The 22,221-nt window shown below is 43.8% G+C and overlaps 1 protein-coding gene across 1 annotated transcript; it reads right to left on the reverse strand.

Moving 5' to 3' along the window:
• Positions 1-1,953: 1,953 nt before the first annotated feature.
• On the reverse strand, positions 1,954-18,515 carry LOC117741201 (alpha-2-macroglobulin-like). Its single transcript, XM_034548055.1, has 36 exons — positions 18,414-18,515; positions 18,094-18,274; positions 17,347-17,503; positions 16,778-16,830; positions 16,403-16,423; positions 15,537-15,702; positions 15,370-15,454; positions 15,120-15,270; positions 14,639-14,756; positions 14,449-14,558; positions 14,205-14,372; positions 13,042-13,269; positions 12,289-12,349; positions 12,059-12,204; positions 11,700-11,849; positions 11,343-11,486; positions 11,146-11,242; positions 10,887-11,037; positions 8,969-9,194; positions 8,686-8,812; positions 8,484-8,605; positions 8,358-8,409; positions 7,638-7,721; positions 7,294-7,470; positions 7,031-7,106; positions 6,701-6,857; positions 6,335-6,409; positions 4,907-5,069; positions 4,396-4,583; positions 4,059-4,271; positions 3,137-3,255; positions 2,915-3,005; positions 2,620-2,688; positions 2,428-2,533; positions 2,287-2,328; positions 1,954-2,084 (listed from the first exon to the last, which is right to left on the reverse strand). Exons 1-36 carry the CDS (start codon positions 18,497-18,499, stop codon positions 2,080-2,082), a joined length of 4,365 nt encoding a protein of 1,454 aa, XP_034403946.1. The 5' UTR covers positions 18,500-18,515; the 3' UTR covers positions 1,954-2,079.
• Between the last annotated feature and the right edge of the window lie 3,706 nt (positions 18,516-22,221).

Here is a 22,221-nt window from a genome sequence, read left to right on the forward strand (position 1 = left end):
ATAGATGTATAGACGGTCTTGATCAAAGCTGATCAACCAACCTGACAAACCTGTGACGATCATAAACACTCATTTCATGTGTTCTGATGTCAATGGTTACCATTTGTTCTGCCATACCGTTGCCTCTCGAGCTTTCATTGTTACTGGTGGAGTCCGCCATTCCTAAATAAGATCCAAATGACCAACGCATCCACAAGAGACTGACAGGAAGTGATGCTCGCATTAGTGTTCCTAATTGAATCTACTTGATGTAACACTCTCTGATCACTCTCCTCCAGTCGCTGTGTTAAGCTCAACGCTTCCTGTTGCTGCTGGCTCACGTCTAAACTGTTCAACTGATGACTTTTATTGTGAAGCAGTTAATGGATGTTAACGGTATTATAATAGCAGTGCTATTGCTGACTATAAACGGGGCAGTAACAATGTGATACCTTATGAGGTTCAGTCATCCGTTGGGAGATTACAGGACGAAACGTCACATCCTCTCTCAATGCATTTCAGGGTCATTACACTGGACTCTAAGTTAAGTGTATAAAAACCTCCATCTTCTATTAAAGAACACTATTAGTACACACCAGCTGTGGAGTTGACCCTTTAACCTGGCCTTCGTGTTGAATCAGTCTCTATAAATAACTTTGAGTACCTTTCGGTAAACCTGTGTGTTGAAGGTTGTCAAATAAAACTTTTAGGACTCTATATCAGGGTTTCAAAGTAAAACAACAACTAAATAAGTCTATTGGAAAAGAGTATTTTTGGTTCCCAATGGCATCATATGATGGACCCAGAAGATGTAATACCTGAAAGTGCGACCTAAACTTCATAAAAAGTCTTAGATTACATTTTACACGGTAATAAATGTTTCAGCTTGTTTTCAATTTGTATATTAACAGGAAAAAACACTGGAACGGATACAAATGCATGCTAGAATATAAAAGGTATGAAGCATATCTTTGAATGCTATTGGTTTAATGTAAAGCAGTCGAGTGAAGTCTATGCTTCATGTGTTAAAGCTGCATTCTCTCTACTGACCACCAGGGAGCGACTCCTCTGGTTGTATAGAAGTATATGCTTCATGTGTTAAAGCTGCATTCTCTCTACTGACCACCAGGGGGCGACTCCTCTGGTTGTATAGAAGTCTATGCTTCATTTGTTAAAGCTGCATTCTCTCTCCTGACCACCAGGGGGCGACTCCTCTGGTTGTATAGAAGTCTATGCTTCATGTGTTAAAGCTGCATCCTCTCTACTGACCACCAGGGGACGACTCCTCTGGTTGTATAGAAGTCTATGCTTCATGTGTTAAAGCTGCATTCTCTCTCCTGACCACCAGGGGGCGACTCCTCTGGTTGTATAGAAGTCCATGCTTCATGTGTTAAAGCTGCATTCTCTCTCCTGACCACCAGGGGGCGACTCCTCTGGTTGTATAGAAGTCCATGCTTCATGTGTTAAAGCTGCATTCTCCCTCCTGACCATCAGGGGGCGACTCCTCTGGTTGTATAGAAGTCCATGCTTCATGTGTTAAAGCTGCATTCTCTCTCCTGACCACCAGGGGGCGACGCATCTGGTTGTATAGAAGTATATGCTTCATGTGATAAAGCTGCATTCTCTCTCTGACCACCAGGGGGCGACTCCTCTGGTTGACACGACAAACTGCAGCCTTTCTCTATTTCTTTATGTTTATTTTGAGGGGATTAAAGTTACTACAAGGAACTCTTATTGTGTTGATTCTGGCGGCCCCTGTGGACCAAAGTGGTAGTGTTTCCACCACCTTAGAACACCTCTAATCTTATGTCATTTGAGTCTGCGTATCAAGTGTTTGAGACCGTGTGACTCGCACATTACCATTAATTACCATTTGTTTACCATTTGAGTGGTTTTACAGGATTTCTGCGTCTTTACCAGGATTCGTTCGGACAGTATAAAAGCTTTCTTCATTTAGGGATGAGATGGAACAGTGAGAAGTTCAACAAAACTTTATTGTCCATCATGCATTTGTGTTCATAAGGCTTGTAGCAGAACACTGACGGTATGGAGGACTGTCTGTAGACTTGGTGTTCATCAGGACTAGCCCCTCCTCCCTGTTCAACCTGCAAAACATTCAATAATAAATCACATTAGCATGATTTGGTTTCATCTTAAAATACATTTATAATAATCTATTGATTCATTTCCAAAATGTTGTGCACACCTTTTGAGGTTGCAATGAAAAGGTTTTTGTCTATTAAATGATGTATTTTAAAACCAAACATCTAGAGCAGTGCTTCTCCCGTAGGTTGTGAGGTTGTTTACCTGCGACACAAGGGGAGGAGTACTCGGTGTCACGCTGGTCACCTGGGAGAAGAGGAAGAAGAAGAGAGATTGATCAACATGTCCTGCTAGGAATCAATACTCGGATGAAGTGCTGAGCTCGTTGGGTTCTTCAGGTCTTACCCGGCTGGTAGTAGTCGTAGATCTTGACCACGGCCGGCTTCAGGTTCTGCACTCGGAGCTCCTGGATGAGGTCTAACCTGTAAAAGATGGGCGTGTCCCTAAGCAGCTGTTGAGAGAAACAGACGACACCGTGAGCATCGACTCTCGGAGAGCACCGTCTCTCGGTTCCCTGGCTGTGGGTTCTGCTCTCACCTCCTTGATGTAAACCAGGACGTGGTCCTCGTTCTGGTCCACTCGATCCACCAGTATGGCCCGCTTGAGCTGCGAGGAGACGACAGTCAGCCGGTGAACAGCTGAACACTTTAACGTTTCTACTGAGGCTGCACCCCCCCCCCCCCCCCCATAAGCCAACCTGGACCCTCAAAACACCCACAAACCAATGAGTCACATCCACCGTCCACTCCCTATGAACAGACGACGGTCTGCACAGAGAGCAGCGTAGTCATGAGGAAGAAGCCTAAAGGTGGACGTTGATGTAATAACTCACGCTCTTCAGAGACTCTGGGTCTGGGACAAACCCGGAGAGCATTTTGATATCCAGGATCACCATGTTGGTCGTGTTCTCCTCTCCACTGTATCTGAGACACAAGCAGAATAAAACCAACGTTAACCTGAAACCGAGTTTCCAATCAACCGGCAGCTACTGAGTTCCAGCTGGTAGAAGCATCGATGGTCTTCTGAAACGTGGATCTGCTTGCTGACTACTCACAGGGTCTTGATCATCAGAGAGAGTTTGGGTCTTCCGTTGGTGCAGTTGGCCTTTGATGTGACCTCGACATCGAGAGGGGTGTCTTCAGTGGGAGGAGGGATGTTATAGTGAAGAGAAATCTGAGAACGGTGCACGAGGGAGGTTTAATGTCCAAGAACAAGAATCTCAGGAATTTATTTGACTCAAAATGTGTTGAGGGGGCATTTTCACTTGCTTCTCAACGATATCTTCATTTACTACTTTTATTTGCAATGGAGCCAATGGAGCCTATGGAGTCAATGGAGCCATTGGAGCCAATGGTGCCAATGGTGCCAATGGAGCCTATGGAGTCAATGGAGCCTATGGAGTCAATGGAGCCATTGGAGCCAATGGTGCCAATGGAGCCAATGGAGCCAATAGAGCCTATGGAGCCATTGGAGCTAATGGAGCCTATGGAGTCAATGGAGCCATTGGAGCCAATGGTGCCAATGGTGCCAATGGAGCCAATGGAGCCAATGGAGCCTATGGAGTCAATGGAGCCATTGGAGCCTATGGAGTCAATGGAGCCATTGGAGCCATTGGAGCCATTGGTGCCAATGGAGTCATTGGGGTTAATGGGAGTATATTTGCTGTGTGGGTTTAGGGCATAATGTCTAACTTTATGCAGATGACATGTTGTTATTTCTGTAAAAAGGTTGAGCAATGGGATCTGCTGCATCTGGGAGGAATAATACATCCAGTTAAATTGAATATAAATATATTTCCTAAATTTCTATGTTTTAGTATCTCACAATCTATTTAACAAAATCCTTTAATAATAATTTAAATAGTCAGATTACACCCATTCTTGGAGCAAGAATCCTCAGATTAAAACAAGCACAGGTTTGTTTAATCTGAGGTGACATCAGCAGTGTTTGTGGGGGTGCACATGGAGACCACTGACCTGCATCACAGCGCACGTCGTGCCCTTCACCTCCAGGCTGAACTTCCCCGTCGTGTCATGCAGCTCCGTCTCCTGGTAGAGCAGCTTGTTGTTCTGGTTCACCTCGAACATCAGCTGGCCACTGGGAGTCTGGACCGTCACCGCGCTCGAACCTCCGGGACTGAACACCAGAGCGGAGTAGAGAGCCAGAGCCTGGAGAGCCACCACTGTGTCCTACAACACAGGAACAAACAGATCTTCACGTGCTTAAATGTACTTACTTTTGTTGATGCATGCAGCAGCTTTAACGCGGACGAGTCCCACCTCCAGTCCATCTTTCTGGTCCGGTCTTTCCTACCTGTGTGGAGGAGAAGCCTCCTCGGTAGTTCTGCTGGCCGGCCAGCCACCTGACAATGTGGGCGGCGTAGCCCAGGTCTTCATTGGTCGGAGAGGCGCTGAGTTTAGCCAGCAGGACGTAGGAGCTGATCTCCACGGAGAGAGAGGTCGACGTGCCTGATGCCTTCTGAGCCCAGTGGAGGAAACCTCCTGAAAAACAAACAGTTAAATTTCCTTTAGGAGGAAAACTCTCCGTTTGGGACGTTATGGATACGAGAACTCTTATCAATACTCTTTTTGGTTCTCTTTGAGTGTATTGTGAGAAAAGGAATCCACATTTCATTATTAATCTTGTATGTAAACAAACGGTCTTTCTTGAGTTCTAAACCTTTAAGTTTCCTTCTCAGCTCATCAATGATCTCATTGATTATCTTGTGATCAGACTCCGCATGACATCACAACTGTTACCTGGTCTTTACTCATTTAGAACCGGTTCCCGGTGAGACCAGAGTTTCGGGGGGCTCCCTACTCACCTTGTCGTATGGCGACCGAGTCCAGGTGCTCCAGAAGGTGAGCTCGGGCCTCCGTGTCTCCTGCCAGGGTGAAGACGTACGCCAGCAGAGCCGTGCTGTAGCTGTTACTGAGGTCGCCGAAAGACTCTCTGAGGCAAGACAGGCTCCTCTTCACTTCAGGGGCCTGGATCAGATGATGACAATGACCTCAGGACTCAACACTTTTATTCTTATATGATTTTGTGTGAACAGATTCATATATTCAGCAAAACTTTAGAAAAAGAACTTCCTTATATAATTCTGGAAGTATTAACCAGTACCTAACCAGTACTTAACCAGTACCTAACCAGTACCTAACCAGTACTTAACCAGTACCTAACCAGTACTTAACCAGTACCTAACCAGTACCTAACCAGTACTTAACCAGTACCTAACCAGTACTTATCCAGTACCTAACCAGTACTTAACCAGTACCTAACCAATACCTAACCAGTACTTAACCAGTACTTAACCAGTACTTAACCAGTACCTAACCAGTACTTAACCAGTACCTAACCAGTACTTAAGCAGTACCTAATCAGTACTTATCCAGTACCTAACCAGTACTTAACCAGTACCTAACCAGTACCTAACCAGTACTTAACCAGTACCTAACCAGTAATTAACCAGTACTTAACCAGTACCTAACCAGTACTTAACCAGTACCTAACCAATACCTAACCAGTACTTAACCAGTACTTAACCAGTACCCAACCAGTAATTAACCAGTACTTAACCACTACCTAACCAGTACTTAACCAGTACTTAACCATTACCTAAACAGTACCTAACCAGTACTTAACCAGTACCTAACCAGTACTTAACCAGTACTTAACCAGTACCTAACCAGTACCTAACCAGTACTTAACCAGTACCTAAACAGTATGAACCTGACTGATCAACAAATGTTAAAATTATCAAATGAAGCCTTGAACCAGATTTAGTGTGAACTTGATATTTTTGATGAAGCTTTGCTTTCAATTAACTTTCAACTAACCAACTAACTAGGTAACCAAGTAATTTACTAACTCAAACAACCAATGAAATAACTAGGTAACCGAGTGGTCGCCTAACTCAACTACTAACCAACCAACGAACTAACCAACAATTAAATAACGAAAAACTAACTAATCAATTAACAAACAAACTAACTGACAAACTTGTTAAACAAACAACTAACTAACTAGCTAACCAAGTAATTTACTAACTCAAACAACCAATGAAATAAACGAGTGACTTACTAACTCAACTACTAACCAACTAACTAACTAACTAACCAACAATTAACTAACTAACCAACTAACCAACCAGGCGTTGATCAACTGTCTCTCTCGTGTAAAGTTCTTGCTTTGTGTAAAACCTTGTGAGGAAGGTTGTGACCTGAAGTTGTGATCTGATGTTTCTACTCACGTCTACGGACGTGTTCATCTCCAGGAAGGCAGCCGTGATGTACGCGCTGAGCGTCACCTCGTCAGACACGCCGCCCTGCAGACAGGAAACAGGAAGCAGAAGCTCACATCACTTTGATCCCTGTGGATAACGACCCGTTATTGATCCGTACGGCCCCCTCACGGATTAACGTTAAGGTCACAGAGTAAATACAGTTCTCTCCTCCAGTATCCAGGAGAACGTGTGATCAGGACATCGTGGATGTTTCTCTGATCTTGAGGAAGAACAATCTCATGTTGTAAACGACACGAGTTACGACGGAGATGTTTCAGCGTCTTCAGGGATCCTCAGTCACTTCCACACCAAGTCCAGCGGGACTTCAGTTACCTTCATCCTGTTGTTGAAGAGCTTTCCTGACTGTTGGAAACAGCCGTTCTCCTGCTGCTTAGCTTTCAGCCAAGCCACCGAGCCTTCCATCGTCTTGGGGTCGATGTAGACGAAGGACTGGGCTTTGGTGAACGATCTCACCACGAAAGCAGTCAGCCTGAGGAGGAAGGAGAGAGGACCAAACGAGAGGAGAGGAAGCACCGTCACGTTCAAGCAGTTTCCACCATCGTTCAACCAAAACATGCTTTTCAACCCCGCCGTTGGCTTTGGGGGATCCTGTCTGACGTGCACACACATTTAAATCTTCTGATCCATCGCCAACGTTCTCACCAAGTGTTCCCCGTTCCGGATCCGAAGGTGCTGTAAGCGCCATCACCATGCCTGTAGTTCAGCTGCCTCTGGTAGCCTGCGTACCAGGACAAACATTTTGGGGACTTGATTGCTTTCATGACAGGAAGTTAGGGGCAAAGAAAAGCAGCGAACGAAGGTCGCCAGCAGGGGCCCTTTAGCTGGGATGATGAGTGCTGTCGTGTTGGCACTTTTGTCATAATTTAAGGTCCTAGATGTTTGTAACAAAGCGACCTTGGACTCACCGCCGGTCAGGAACTTGGTGGCCTTGTCGTTGATGGCCGAGGTCAGCTGCTGAGTGTTCCTCAGGTACTGGAGGATGTAGATGTTGGGGGCGAGGAGCGCCATGTTCTGCTCCCCACATCCGTACGGCATCCGCAGAAGCCCGTGCAGGTTGTTCAGGGCTCGGCCCAGAATGTCACCTGCACCAATGAAAACATGACTCACGAAGACCGAATGTACTGACCTGAGGAAGTGGGTTGTTTTCAAGTCTCTCTTTGCTCGCCTTTAATCTCAGATGATCATCTGAAAGCTTAAAGATTTGTTTGGTTTACAGCAAAGCTCAACAATAATGTATTCAGTAGTTTACCCAGGACAGAGACTGAAGCACGGGCTGATCCAACAATCACGTCCTCGGGGAGCTGGATGTGGACTTCCTCCTTCAAAGTCTCTCCTGTAGACAACAAACAGCTCAGCAATCAAACGAAGATCAACAAAGTCATTTAGATTTAACAGATGTAGTGGATCAGTTACTGAAACAGGCCTGACTGGAAACAAGAAGCTACATTGTTAATGGACTGTATTTAAAGCTAAAGGGAACTTTCCTGTAGTGTTGAATTGTGTGGCCTCTGTGGACTAAAGTGGTAGTGTTGGTTCTGGTGCCCCCTGTGGACTAAAGTGGTAGTGTTGGTTCTGGTGCCCCCTGTGGACTAAAGTGGTAGTGTTGATTCTGGTGCCCCCTGTGGACTAAAGTGGTAGTGTTGGTTCTGGTGCCCCCTGTGGACTAAAGTGGTAGTGTTGATTCTGGTGCCCCCTGTGGACTAAAGTGGTAGTGTTGATTCTGGTGCCCCCTGTGGACTAAAGTGGTAGTGTTGGTTCTGGTGCCCCCTGTGGACTAAAGTGGTAGTGTTGGTTCTGGTGCCCCCTGTGGACTAAAGTGGTAGTGTTGATTCTGGTGCCCCCTGTGGACTAAAGTGGTAGTGTTGGTTCTGGTGCCCCCTGTGGACTAAAGATGAAGCGACCTGCAACATGATTGACATGTGGTGGACCCGCCTCCTCCTGATTGGATGTTTGCTGTAAACACACTGACCTTTCGGGCAGAGCAGCCAGTTGAAGGTCTTTGACATCTCAACTCCTTCAGCCTGAGAGGGAAGAAATCATTTGAGACCTCCCACCTGCTGGCTGAACTTTCACTGAGTCGTCTTGTTGTACCGACCTTCACGATGAGCGATTGTGTGACCGAGTCGATGCGACCTCTCTTCGGCACGCTCACCACCTCGTTGTCACAGGAAACGTGGGACGCCACGGCCTCGGCGACCACCGTCACGTTCACGACCCCTGAAGAAAATCAGGTTTTAATCCAGATAGAAACGGGTCGTAACGCTCGACACCGGTGATGACGAGAGCTCGACGCTCACCTAAAGCTGAGGGCGCCATCGTCCAGCTCACGGTCCGGCGCTGGTTGCCGCACAAACAGGAAGTGTAGTGGTCACCGGAGAGGGGGGTGAGGGTGTATTCTAAGGAGGGAACCGGAGCCACGGTGACCTGGTCAGGAGACACAACAATATATTAAAAAACACTGGTTCATGACTGAAACCCTCAGATTATTCCAATCAGACTCAGCTCTTCTGCTAACTAGCAAACGTTAGCGCCGTTAGCTCGATGGCGATGTTAGCACCAGTCCGTGTGAACATGGGTTACCATGATGCAGCTGCTCATGTAGTTGAAGACGGTCGCCTTCAGTTCGAAGTGCTCCCCCCGGATGATGGAGTAGGGCAGGGTGAGCTCCAGGAAGAAGGGCTGGAAGACGGTGATCTCCTTACGGGGGGCCAAGCCGAAACCGTGGGGGGACAGACAGAAAGCCTCCGTCTCCCAGGTGGTGATGGTGTCCGGGACGGTGAGGGACACGTCCTTCACTCCGGATTCTCTGAAACAGCAGATCGACGTAGTCGTCATGACGTGGCTCGTTGGTTTGTGAATGTTTTGAAGCCTAAATATTGTCATTTTAGTAGTCGCCATCTTGTTTTTTTGCAACCACTTAACAGGAAGTGACAATATCTGGACTGAGGAAGAATGCCCTAGAGACGCAATATGTCTCTGGTAGAGACCTGTCAATCACTGTGTAGCCCCGCCCTAAAGCGTCCCCTGCTTTATGGTCTGTCTGACTCTAAATGACCATAATGTACTAAATGAACATCATTCTGTATTGAAGAAGACTTGAAACTAGAGATTGAGACCAAAAACTAACTGTCGACATGTTGTGTTTATTTTACAACGGGTGAACAGGAAGTGACCATATGTGGACTGAGTGACGTAGAGTCTCTGGTGTCGACCTGTCAATCACCTTGTAGCCCCGCCCTAAAACATACCCTGCTTTATGGTCTGTTTGACTCTAAATAACATTTACTAAATGAACATCACGCTGTATTGAAGACTTGAAACTAGAGATTGAGACCAAAAACTAATGTTTACAATGTTTACTGAGGGAATACATCAAGAGAAGTAGAGTCATTTATATAGACTTCTATACAACCATAGGAGTCGCCCCCTGGTGGTCAGGAGAGAGAATGCAGCTTTAACACATGAAGCATTGACTTCTATACAACCAGAGGAGTCGCCCCCTGGTGGTCAGGAGAGAGAATGCAGCTTTAACACATGAAGCATAGACTTCTATACAACCAGAGGAGTCGCCCCCTGGTGGTCAGGAGAGAGAATGCAGCTTTAACACATGAAGCATAGACTTCTATACAACCAGAGGAGTCGCCCCCTGGTGGTCAGTAGAGAGAATGAAGCTTTAACACATGAAGCATAGACTTCTATACAACCAGAGGAGTCGCCCCCTCGTGGTCAGTAGAGAGAATGCAGCTTTAACACATGAAGCATGGACTTCTATACAACCAGAGGAGTCGCCCCCTGGTGGTAGGAGAGAGAATGCAGCTTTAACACATGAAGCATAGACTTCTATACAACCAGAGGAGTCGCCCCCTGGTGGTCAGGAGAGAGAATGCAGCTTTAACACATGAAGCATAGACTTCTATACAACCAGAGGAGTCGCCCCCTGGTGGTCAGGAGAGAGAATGCAGCTTTAACACATGAAGCATAGACTTCTATACAACCAGAGGAGTCGCCCCCTGGTGGTCAAGAGAGAAAAGCAGCTTTAACACACAAAGCCTAGACTTCTATAAAAACCAGAGGAGTTGCCCCCTGGTGGTCAGGAGAGAGAATGCAGCTTTAACACACGAAGCCTGGACTTCTATACAACCAGAGGAGTTGCCCCCTCGTTGTCAGTAGAGAGAACGCAGCTTTTTGATAAAAAACAAGATGGCGACGGCCAAAACGCCGAATTCGAGGCTTCAAAACTGCAGTCCACAAACCATCCAATTCTTAAACACAGTCCATGGTAGAGACTGACCTCTGGTGGAGGGTTTTCTGAATACCCTGGTGAACCGTAAACACCAACCAAGCCTAACTAACAAATTGTTGTGAGCACCACAAACTCTTAGAGTCATCATCAGGTTGAATAAGAAGAAAACGTCTAAAGGGCAATGTCTGTAAACTATTGTAATGGCATTATTGTGTGTAGGAAGTCTGAAAGAAGGACTGTGGTGAAAAGACTCACCCCACTTCCACCAGATCCCATATCCAGGTCTCAGGGAAGAAAGTACGGACTGTCTCTATTGGTGAATCAGGTGGTCCTGCAGCACTCCCCATCCTATTTGGTGTGAGCATTGAAGCTGTTTCAGGAACAGCCCGTAACCTGTAATTAATACCTGTCGATAAAGCATAACATATTGCATCAGAACCAGAGGAAGCCTTTTAATGCTGGTAAATATTCAGCAACGTGCCACTTCATAGAGCAGAAGAACAACACTAAATACCATATCCGCCGTGGCCCTGGTGGTATTGTCTTCCTTTGTACTGGAGGCATGAAGGCACTCGGATTAACAAGTTTGTTGCCATCTTCATCCCCACGTTCTAGATGATCCAACAACAAACAGGCGTTACTGAAATGTGCAACAACAAAACATACAAACGACATAAAGATATTGTGCATTCACACGAGAGCAGGAAGTACCTGGAAAACGGTATGAGCGTCCTCTTTCTGCTCATTGGGGGACGGCATGACGTATCTTCTCGGCCTCACGCGCAAACATTCGACGGAATCTTGAACCATGTATGGAATGTGGGAGTTTTTTTTGACGGGCAACAGGTCAAATATCTGAAAAGAAAAAGTATATTTTGAAGCTGTGACCAGACACATATTTGTTTTTCTATAAAGATCTGACCATTGGGGAACTTTCTTTGTCAAAACCGGCCTTTATCTTCATATCGTCACGTATGTGATCTTAACTATTTCCATAATCAACATGCATGATGGTCAACTGGTCAAAAGAATCCAGATGTATTCCTGTGGGTTGGCTCCAGCAGCTACCTTCTCAGCATCCAGAGATTTCCCCGGCTCCTTGATGAGGACGCTCTGGTCCACGGCGCTCACGCCGCACAGCGAGTCGGGCTGAGCCGTCACCTGCAGGATGGCCTCCTCTCCCGGGACAGCCGAGGACGGAGAGAACTCCAGGGACACCTGGGACAGAAGAGTCCACATTCAGCGTTGTTGTGAGTCCCGCTGCTCTTCCGGCGCTACGATTGGCGTCCGCGCTCGCCGAGGCAGCGTAACCGGATTTGTTGGCGTCCTGTGTTCTGACCAATGGGCGACCTGAAGACTGGAGTTCCTAACCTGCATGTGTAATTTACTGAATCAAAAAAAGAGCTCCCAGTGACGCCTTCACTGACCTTGTTACCGAAGCATTTCTCGACAGAGAAGTCAGCGCTGTGGGCCATCACATTCTCACTGGGGAGGACGGCGTACGCCACCACCTGGACGTCTGGCGCCATGTCGGGAGACACCATCAACTTGAAGGTCACCTCACCCTCGTTCACTGAAAGCACAAACCACCTGCTGTGAGCCCCGTCACCTCTCACCTGCCTCCATTCATCATCAACATAAAGGGTTGTTTCATCACCTGATTCTTGCACTTGGACCCGTTTAGCTCCCTGCATGACGATGGCTCCTCGGGTTAACACCTGCAAACAATGTGGGGGAACATTTAGGGGATTAATGGGAAAACAATATTCATACCGTGTTTTAATCAGCGTCTAGTCGCCTGAGACTAAGAACCTGTTGTGTTTTATTCAGTGACAGTAAAGACAAAGCTATGTCTTAGTAACTGGTTCAGTATACTGGTGACCTCACAGATAACGCATCCCTTCAAGGAGGTGCCCACCAGGGCAGCACCCACTCAGCCCCCCCATCGCCACCGGTCTCCACAGGAGATAAGACTGAGAACGGGTTCAGACCGGCCTGACCTCCCAGCAGGAATGAATTGTTTATCACAGGGTATAGAAAGTCAGAACTCTTGACTCATAACTGTTTGTGATTCAACTCTGCTGCTTGTTGCAAGAATAAATGACCTTATTAATGATTTCACACTCGGAGTCGAGTAGAATTCTTTCTGACGTTTAGCTTAGAAAAAAGAAGCCATTTATATCTACGAAGGGAGCGTCTTCCACGGAGTCCGCCATCTTTGCTCTGCCGTGTTTCTACGGCAGCCCAGAGGGGACACTGGCTCTCGTGAGAGACGGTTGTGCTTTACGTTATCTGAAGGTACTAAACGGGTCCTTTGAGCCGGATGTCAGTGATCTGATGTAAAAGTCTTTATAGAACCATCTTCCCCCGTCGTCTCTATTAGAGAACCAGTAGGAGAGACTTCACTCACCAGATACATCACGTCCACAGAGCCCTGGGCTTCTCCTACCACCGTGTATTGGATGGTGAAGACTTCTTCTTTGTCACATGGAAGTGGGTTATTCTTCTTCTTCACCTCCAGGAAGCTGACCGTTTTAGTGTGTGGAGTTGAAGGTCGGAGCAAGGAAACACTGTGCTCTCCAGCCTCAAAGTACGGCGTTCTGTAACCGGCGTAGCCGTATTTCGGCAAGTTGCTCACCTAGATAGCAGAAAAGAAACTCTATAAAGGAGCTCATGGAGGTGGAAGAAGGTTTTTACAGTTAAAGTGAATGTTAAAGGTTTCAACACCATGGGACCTTATTTATTTTGCACTGCAAGAGATTTTTATTTTATTGTAAAAATGTTGAAGGAGACAAAGGTTAAAATATGTAAATAGAAAGACGTCACGTCAAAAAGGGTTATAAGTCACGGTGACGTCACCCGTTGGTTTGTTTACGGATGTTTTGAAGCCTTGAGTTTAGTGATTTCGCCGTCGCCATCTTGGATCACGGTTGTCGACATGTTGTGTTTATTTTACAACGGGTGAACAGGAAGTGACCATATGTGGACTGAGTGACGTAGAGTCTCTGGTGTCGACCTGTCAATCACCTTGTAGCCCCGCCCTAAAACATACCCTGCTTTATGGTCTGTTTGACTCTAAATAACCATCATTTACTAAATGAACATCACGCTGTATTGAAGAAGACTTGAAACTAGAGATTGAGACCAAACACTCATGTTTACAATGTTTACTGAGGGAATACATCAAGAGAAGTAGAGTCATTTATATAGACTTCTATACAACCAGAGGAGTCGCCCCCTGGTGGTCAGGAAAGAGAATGCAGCTTTAACACATGAAGCATGAACTTCTATACAACCAGAGGAGTCGCCCCATGGTGGTCAGTAGAGAGAATGAAGCTTTAACACATTTAGCATAGACTTCTATACAACCAGAGGAGTCGCCCCCTTGTTGTGAGATTTTCTTAAAGAGAAAAATTATGATTTAAATTCACAATATTTCCAAAATGAAGTCCCATGTGTGAAAGGGGCGTGGCCTCTCTATTAGCGCAGCAAACGGTTCCAATATGGCTACTGGCCACTTGGCGGCAGCTTGCAGCATATTGAGAAACCAGTGCAGTGCTTCTTCCTACTTACGCGGAGTTGGAGGTCCCCCACAAGTTCAGCCGTGCTGATTGAGAACGAGGCGACGCCATCGCTGTTGGTTGTGAGATTCTGCAGCCGGCGGGATGACCAGCTTTCACCCTCAAACAGGTACAGCGGCATGTCGGCAATGGGGGTTTTGTTGTAATGAACCGCTTGAACCTGTTGGCAGCACACGGTCGTATCACCGAGAACGCACCGCGACTCAAATCACGCCGAAGAAGTGAAGGACACTTACTTTTCCCTCCAAGTTTGATCCTTGGTCATAAATCTTGGGCGTGTCGGTGAAGGACAGCTTTCCAACGACATATGAAATCCTCATTTTCTGCTCTTGTTCGCGTGAGATACCTGCACGACAACAACTGTTTGATTACACAGTAATTCTCTCTCTTTTCCACATATAAATGTGACACTATTATATGACTTGCCTGTGCCCTCTTCTTCCACTTTGACCCGGAGCTGCAGTTCATCTCTCAGAACCTTTTGTGCAACTCTTGTGAAAGCTGACATCTGGAAGATAAACGTGGCGCAGCCTTTGTTGTCCGTCTAAAAAGAACAATGAAATAAGATCAAATACAATTGAATAAAATAAACGTCCACCATTCAACACCCGTGTTACTCCTCAACACACAAACTTTGCTTTTTCAGTTCAAACACTAAAGTTATAGAAGCACATTCATCTTAATGTTCATTTTCACTAACTTTAACATACACATGTAAAGTTTACGAGACACCTTCACTCTCTGTATGCATACAAAACACATGTAGACACGGAAATACACAAATGTCCAGGGGCCCTAGTAACGACCCCTGAGGAACCCCTTGAAGTCTTTAGACGGGTTTAAAAGGGTGAGGGTAATAAACTTAACCCTGATATGCACCTTATTTTCAGCAGAGATGAGACCGTACCTGCTTTGTCTCACTGTGGCATGGGGCGACTACATCAAAGTGCTCCTCCTGAGTGACATCGTTTAATGCAGGTCTTGGAATATAGTGGTGATTTAGAGGTCGGCACATCTTGACCTCAACACTGCCTGGAACGGGCTGTCCGAATGTATACCTGATGAGAAGGACGTAGAAATGAAAACATTCATTCACTCCCCAAACGGGACCTGTTTCAGATTATTTAAGAGTGTAACGAGCTAAAGAGCTTACTTACGTTGCACATACTTCAGCTTTGATTCCCTCGTCATCAATAATTACTTCATCGGATGCATTTATTTTTATTTCAAATTTAGGCAGAACTGGGGACAAAATGTGTTTATTAGCATTCTTGCTTCATTACAAATGATTGAAAGAAAGGTAAAAAATAAAAAAGGATCTCACCGTATTTCTCCACCTTGAAGTTGTGATGTATTTTATCCGACCCAATAGTTACAATAACCTGGTAGTGTCCTTCACGGGCCTCAGAGTTCAAGTCGTATGAAAGCTGCAATATCTTACTGTTGGACGTTTCATTCAGCCACTGTCCAATACGGTTGTCGCCAGCATCCTGTCAAATAACGTGAAGAACTTGTGTTCATGACAAACATGAGGACCTCATGTGAGTACGGGGAGAGCAGGTTTCTTCTTCTCCGTTAACAAGATGACACACTTTTTTTTTACTGGCAAAATAAATAGTTTAAACTGTTTAAGTATTCAAAACTCAAAGGTACTTTACATGGTAAAAACAGAAACAATAAAAACAATAACATTGTAAACAAGGCAGCAAAATGACATTATAACACTAAGAAACATACATAACTAGCATTAATAGATTCATGAACAAAAAATAAACTATATTCATTATTATAAAATCCTATTTAAATCAAGTTGATTGTAGTTTGACAAAGAAATCTCAACTCAAGGTCCACTTACTAGCTTTCATTAGCTAGTCTAGTTTATGCAGTGAAACTTGATAAAGGGGCGACTGTGGGTCAGTGGTCAGTGGGTCCGTCTTTCAATCAGGGGGTTGGTGGTTGATGTGTCCTTGAGCAAGACACTTAACCCTGCATTGTTCCCTGTAGCTGTTCTACAGTGTATGAATGTAACATGATTGTAAGTCGCTTTGGATAAAAGCGTCAGCTAAATGTAATGTAAAAACTAAATTAAGTTGATTTAAGAAGGCTAATGGACAATTAGGAGGATTATTTGTTAACACATATTTGTTTAAAGGAAATCAACATATTAACATATTTTCCTTTTAGTCTTACCTTAATTTCGATGATATCGTACTGCAAAAAAAAAGAGAAATAGGGAGATTTGTTAAAGCTGGTTTGCATTGTTTTCATCATACAGAGTCCTTATGAATTTGCACAATATTTCTCAATATGAAATCAGTGTTGTTTTTCAATCCACAGAGCTTCTTGGGCTATATTCATACCATATAAATAAGAAGCTAGTGTTAGGAGGTGATGGATTAGTCAGGTCTACCTAAAGGTTGCTGTACTATTGACCCACAGCTTCATGATTAGGAAACATAGCTCATCGATCACCTCATTACGTAACTTTAAAACCTGCACCGTTACCTAACAGTATCACTAACACTGTTTTTTTGAATGCCACCTGAGGAAAGGAAAGACTCTCACCAGCCCATTGGCAGGTCTCAACTTGGAGTCCAGTGTGATGACTCTGAAATGCACTGAGAGAAATAAAGAGAATATTCAACATGAAGCTTTTATTTTGAAATAGTATTACAAATAGAGTCACGTAATAATATGATCTAGAATGTGAGGGTCGGTGCTTTTAACTGGTTCAGCAGGAAAACAGTTCATATTTCATTCATACCAACGTAAAAATTTATTTTAAACATTCTAACGTAACATTTTTTATACATGCTAACGTAACTTTTTTCATATATCCTAAACTAACTTTTTCCATACGCGGAAAGTAACTTTTAATATATATGCTAACGTGACTTATCATATATAACTTAACTTTTTTCATGTATGCTAACATAACGTTTTTCATATATTAACGTAATTTTTTTTCATGTAACCTAACCTAACTTTTCCCATACATGCTAACCTAACTTTTCCCATACATGCTAACGTAACATTTTCTTAAATGCTTATGTATTTGGTATTATTGAAATCTGTCTTTATACAGCGTGGTACCATATTGTAAACAACATCATAGATCATCAACTCAAGGTTACCTGTTTGTCCAGGGAGGTAGATTGGTTTATCTGTTTGGACGAATGTCTCTGGATGATAGACTTTGATCAGGACCTTCCTGACTTCCTTTGAGTAATAGGTTTGGCCTCGTACCTCCACCTCAAATGCCTGAACATCTCCATTCTTGCCTAAGGGAACCTGTGACAAAAACATGTTTTATGGACACGGTAAGAACCACTTTTAAAAAAATATAAAGTTCATGAATATATTACTTTTTTTGTTTTTTAATCTGTGTGCGTACTGTATGTGTTGCATAATCTCTTTGAGGTTCTAAAGTTGTATTTTAATAAACACATCAATTAATAAAATCTTCAGAGCTTACCTTAAATTCAGTAAATTATGTGTATGTCCTAAAAGATCATTTTACTTTAACATACCAGCTAACGTAACTTTTCTCATATAAGGGAATTTTACTTTAACATACAAGCTAACGTATTTTTTCTCATACAAGGACATTTTACTTTAACATATAAGCTAACGTAACCTTTCTCATATAAACTAATGTTACTTTTTCACATATAAGATCATTCTTTTCATATAAATGAATGTTACTTTTTTATATATATGTCAAAGGAAATTTTTCCATACATGCTCACAATAGTTTACCATATTGGTTTAAGCTTTTGTGAATTTAACTCAGACGGCCTGTTGACATTCTGGGGTGCACAATGAATTGCTCTCTACCTGTGTGTGTGTTACGTCCCTGTTAAGGTTCTAATGGTGCTCACCATAAATTGAGTGCAGCTATGAAAGTCCTTATTGGACGCCTGTGTGAAGAGGGTTGTATTCTCCTCTGAGGACTTCAGAGTGATGGTCATGACCAGAGTCTCGTTGGGCTGCAGGAGACTCGCACAGAGCTTGGTCACAGCCCCGGATTCAAGAGTTGCAGGAATGGCGACCATGTACTGCCTGCAGCACAGAAACATACAGAAGAGAGCTCACTGGATCTGACACGGAAGAAACTCCAACCGGCAGATTGAATTAAATTCATTCATTAAATTCAACCACAGGCGTATTATTTTTCTCAAGACAGTTCAGGTAAACTTACGGTCCTGCCGCTGCTCGACCCACAAACATCCAGCTGAAGAAAACACAAAGGGTCCATGTCCACATCTGACACCCAGGGAGACCCATGGTTGACTGAGATGATACTGGTGAAGATGACCCTGAGTCAGCATCTTTTAAATGGCCTCTGCTAGAGAAACACAGCCCCACTCCACGCCCACACACATCATGCAACTCTTCTGTTGGAATTCCCGGTATCTCATCAGTCAATCATTTATAGACTTTGTGTTGATTAATGTTAAGGATTTACTCAGGAAAGGGTCGGATTTATGTGTCATTCCACTCATAATAATGAACATTTCTATAGAAAATCATATTGTTGTACTTTTTGAATTCATGGTGTTGCACAACCTTTTTAAGCATTTCGTTCTGTGCATTCCTTGCATAGTGACACAGGGGTCAAATTGGGCCCAGGCCCTCTGGGGCTCACCCCCAGCACATAGGCCTTCCCCTTTTCTACGTTACCATCACCAGGTCACTTTGCTGTGTGTTGCCTCAAAAATATAATTTTAACATATATTTTATATGGATAATAAACTTGCTAAACTTACTTTGTCATATGTATATTTTTTCATATGTGCCAATGTTACTTATTCATATATGCTAACGTACTTTTATTTCATATAAGCTAATGTTGCTAACGTGATGTTTTCTCATTCGTGTGAACGCAACTTTAATATTGCGCCTGGTAAATATGGCGCTAATTTTATTATTTGATATACTATTATTATTATTATTACTAATTAGCAAAAAACATATAAATGATATATTAACTATAGCTCAGAAGGTTTGTGTTCATGAACGACTGGTTCTTTAGTTCAGAAGGTTTGTGTTCTTGAACGACTGGTTCTTTAGTTCAGAGGGTTTGTGTTCTTGAACGACTGGTTCTTTAGTTCAGAGGGTTTGTGTTCTTGAACGACTGGTTCTTTAGTTCAGAGGGTTTGCGTTCTTGAACGACTGGTTCTTTAGTTCAGAGGGTTTGTGTTCTTGAACGACTGGTTCTTTAGTTCAGAGGGTTTGTGTTCTTGAACGACTGGTTCTTTAGTTCAGAGGGTTTGTGTTCTTGAAGGACTGGTTCTTTAGTTCAGAGGGTTTGTGTTCTTGAACGACTGGTTCTTTAGTTCAGAGGGTTTGTGTTCTTGAAGGACTGGTTCTTTAGTTCAGAGGGTTTGTGTTCTTGAAGGACTGGTTCTTTAGTTCAGAGGGTTTGTGTTCTTGAACGACTGGTTCTTTAGTTCAGAGGGTTTATGTTCTTGAACGACTGGTTCTTTAGTTCAGAGGGTTTGTGTTCTTGAACGACTGGTTCTTTAGTTCAGAGGGTTTATGTTCTTGAAGGACTGGTTCTTTAGTTCAGAGGGTTTGTGTTCTTGAAGGACTGGTTCTTTAGTTCAGAGGGTTTGTGTTCTTGAAGGACTGGTTCTTTAGTTCAGAGGGTTTATGTTCTTGAACGACTGGTTCTTCAAGCTTCCTTTGCGAATCGAATGTCATGATCTTTAATTTTGTGAGTGAGAAACAATAAAATAAAACCTATTTTTTTGCATTTTGACAAGACTTTATAAACTTACTTAAGCCAGTAAGTATGTAAATGTGTAAATATGTAAATGAATAAATATGTAAATGAATAAATATGTAAATGAATAAATATGTAAATGTATAAATGCCGGGTGGGACTCTTGTGGACTGTTGGGCTGAGGGCGGAATGTGGGCGTGGAGGGGGCGGGGCTTAAAGGCTGAACCAGCTGCTCTCAGGTGCAGGTGGGTTTGGATTTATGAAAGGAAATAGCTCACTGGCAGGCGGACGCATGGTTTCATGAATCAGAATATGTTTTGGTGTTCGTGCATTTCCTCTTTAGAACAAAAGCAAACATTTAGCGTGGATCCTATGCTCTGTTTAATGTTCACATTATGCAATGTATATATATATATATATATTATATATATATATATATATATATATATATATATATATATATGCTCTGTTTAATGTTCACATACTGCCTGTAAATGCAATATATATATTTATGTATATAAATATAAATGTCTGGCACGCTGTAATTCCCTCAAAGCAAAACTCCTACTTCTCGTGCATCTTTCTGAAGATATTCAGGGTTCCACAGATCCTGCAGCAGTTTCTCCTGCTGGAGCAGGTTGTTGGTTCACATCCTCTCTCAATGCATTTCAGGGTCATTACACTGGACTCTAAGTTAAGTGTATAAAAACCTCCATCTTCTATTAAAGAACACTATTAGTACACACCAGCTGTGGAGTTGACCCTTTAACCTGGCCTTCGTGTTGAATCAGTCTCTATAAATAACTTTGAAGCCTCAAGGTCGATAGTACAACCGTTGTACCTTACGGTAAACATGTTATGCAGACACCTGTGATAATGCTTAAATTGTCTTGCAATATTTTGTGCAGAGAAATCCAATTTAAAACTGGGAAATGGATTAAAAGGTTCTACTCCTCTGGTTGTATAGAAGTCTATGCTTCATGTGTTAAAGCTGTATTCTCTCTCCTGACCACCAGGGGGCGACTCCTCTGGTTGTATAGAAGTCTATGCTTCATGTGTTAAAGCTGCATTCTCTCTCTTGACCACCAGGGGGCGACTCCTCTGGTTGTATAGAAGTCTGTGCTTCATGTGTTAAAGCTGCATTCTCTCTCCTGACCACCAGGGGGTGACTCCTCTGGTTGTATAGAAGTCTGTGCTTCATGTGTTAAAGCTGCATTCTCTCTCCTGACCACCAGGGGGTGACTCCTCTGGTTGTATAGAAGTCTATGCTTCATGTGTTAAAGCTGCATTCTCTCTACTGACCACCAGGGGGCGACTCCTCTGGTTGTATAGAAGTCTATGCTTCATGTGTTAAAGCTGCATTCTCTCTACTGACCACCAGGGGGCGACTCCTCTGGTTGTATAGAAGTCTATGCTTCATGTGTTAAAGCTGCATTCTCTCTACTGACCACCAGGGGGCGACTCCTCTGGTCGTATAGAAGTCTATGCTTCATGTGTTAAAGCTGCATTCTCTCTCCTGACCACCAGGGGGCAACTCCTCTGGTTGTATAGAAGTCTATGCTTCATGTGTTAAAGCTGCATTCTCTCTCCTGACCACCAGGGGGCGACTCCTCTGGTTGTATAGAAGTCTATGCTTCATGTGTTAAAGCTGCATTCTCTCTCCTGACCACCAGGGGGCAACTCCTCTGGTTGTATAGAAGTCTATCTAGTCCCATCACCACCCAAACCCTCCTCTCTCAGCCAACACCTGTGGACTTTTCATAATTTCTGTCATATTCATGTAATGTGTTTATGTAACTCTGTAACTCTGTTCATCTGGTCACATGACATCTATTCTTCTGTCCATCCGGGGAGAGGGATCCTCCTCTGTTGCTCTCCTGAAGGGTTCTTAACTTTTTTCCCTGTGAAAGGTTATTTGTTTGTTTTTTGGGAGTTTTTGTGAGGTCAAAGGTCAGGGGTGTGTCTCTTCAGGCTTCGTCTCTCTGCTCCACTCTGGTGTTCAGTCCAGGAGATTCATGCTCCTCGTGGCCAGTTGATATTGGATGTGAACCAACAACCTGCTCCAGCAGGAGAAGCTGCTGCAGGATCTGTGGAACCCTGAATATCTTCAGAAAGACCTCAGCACACAACCTCACACCCTTAATAGAGCTCGCCAAGAAAACTGAACAGTTATCACAAGTAGGGCTGCACGGTGTACCGATACTAAAACGGTACCGCGGTACGTTCAAAACGATACGGTTTTGCATATTTTTAGTATCGATACTTTATTAAAATAGCGCGA

The sequence above is a fragment of the Cyclopterus lumpus genome, chromosome 13 (assembly GCF_009769545.1).
Source record: "Cyclopterus lumpus isolate fCycLum1 chromosome 13, fCycLum1.pri, whole genome shotgun sequence".
Lineage (NCBI taxonomy): Eukaryota > Metazoa > Chordata > Actinopteri > Perciformes > Cyclopteridae > Cyclopterus > Cyclopterus lumpus.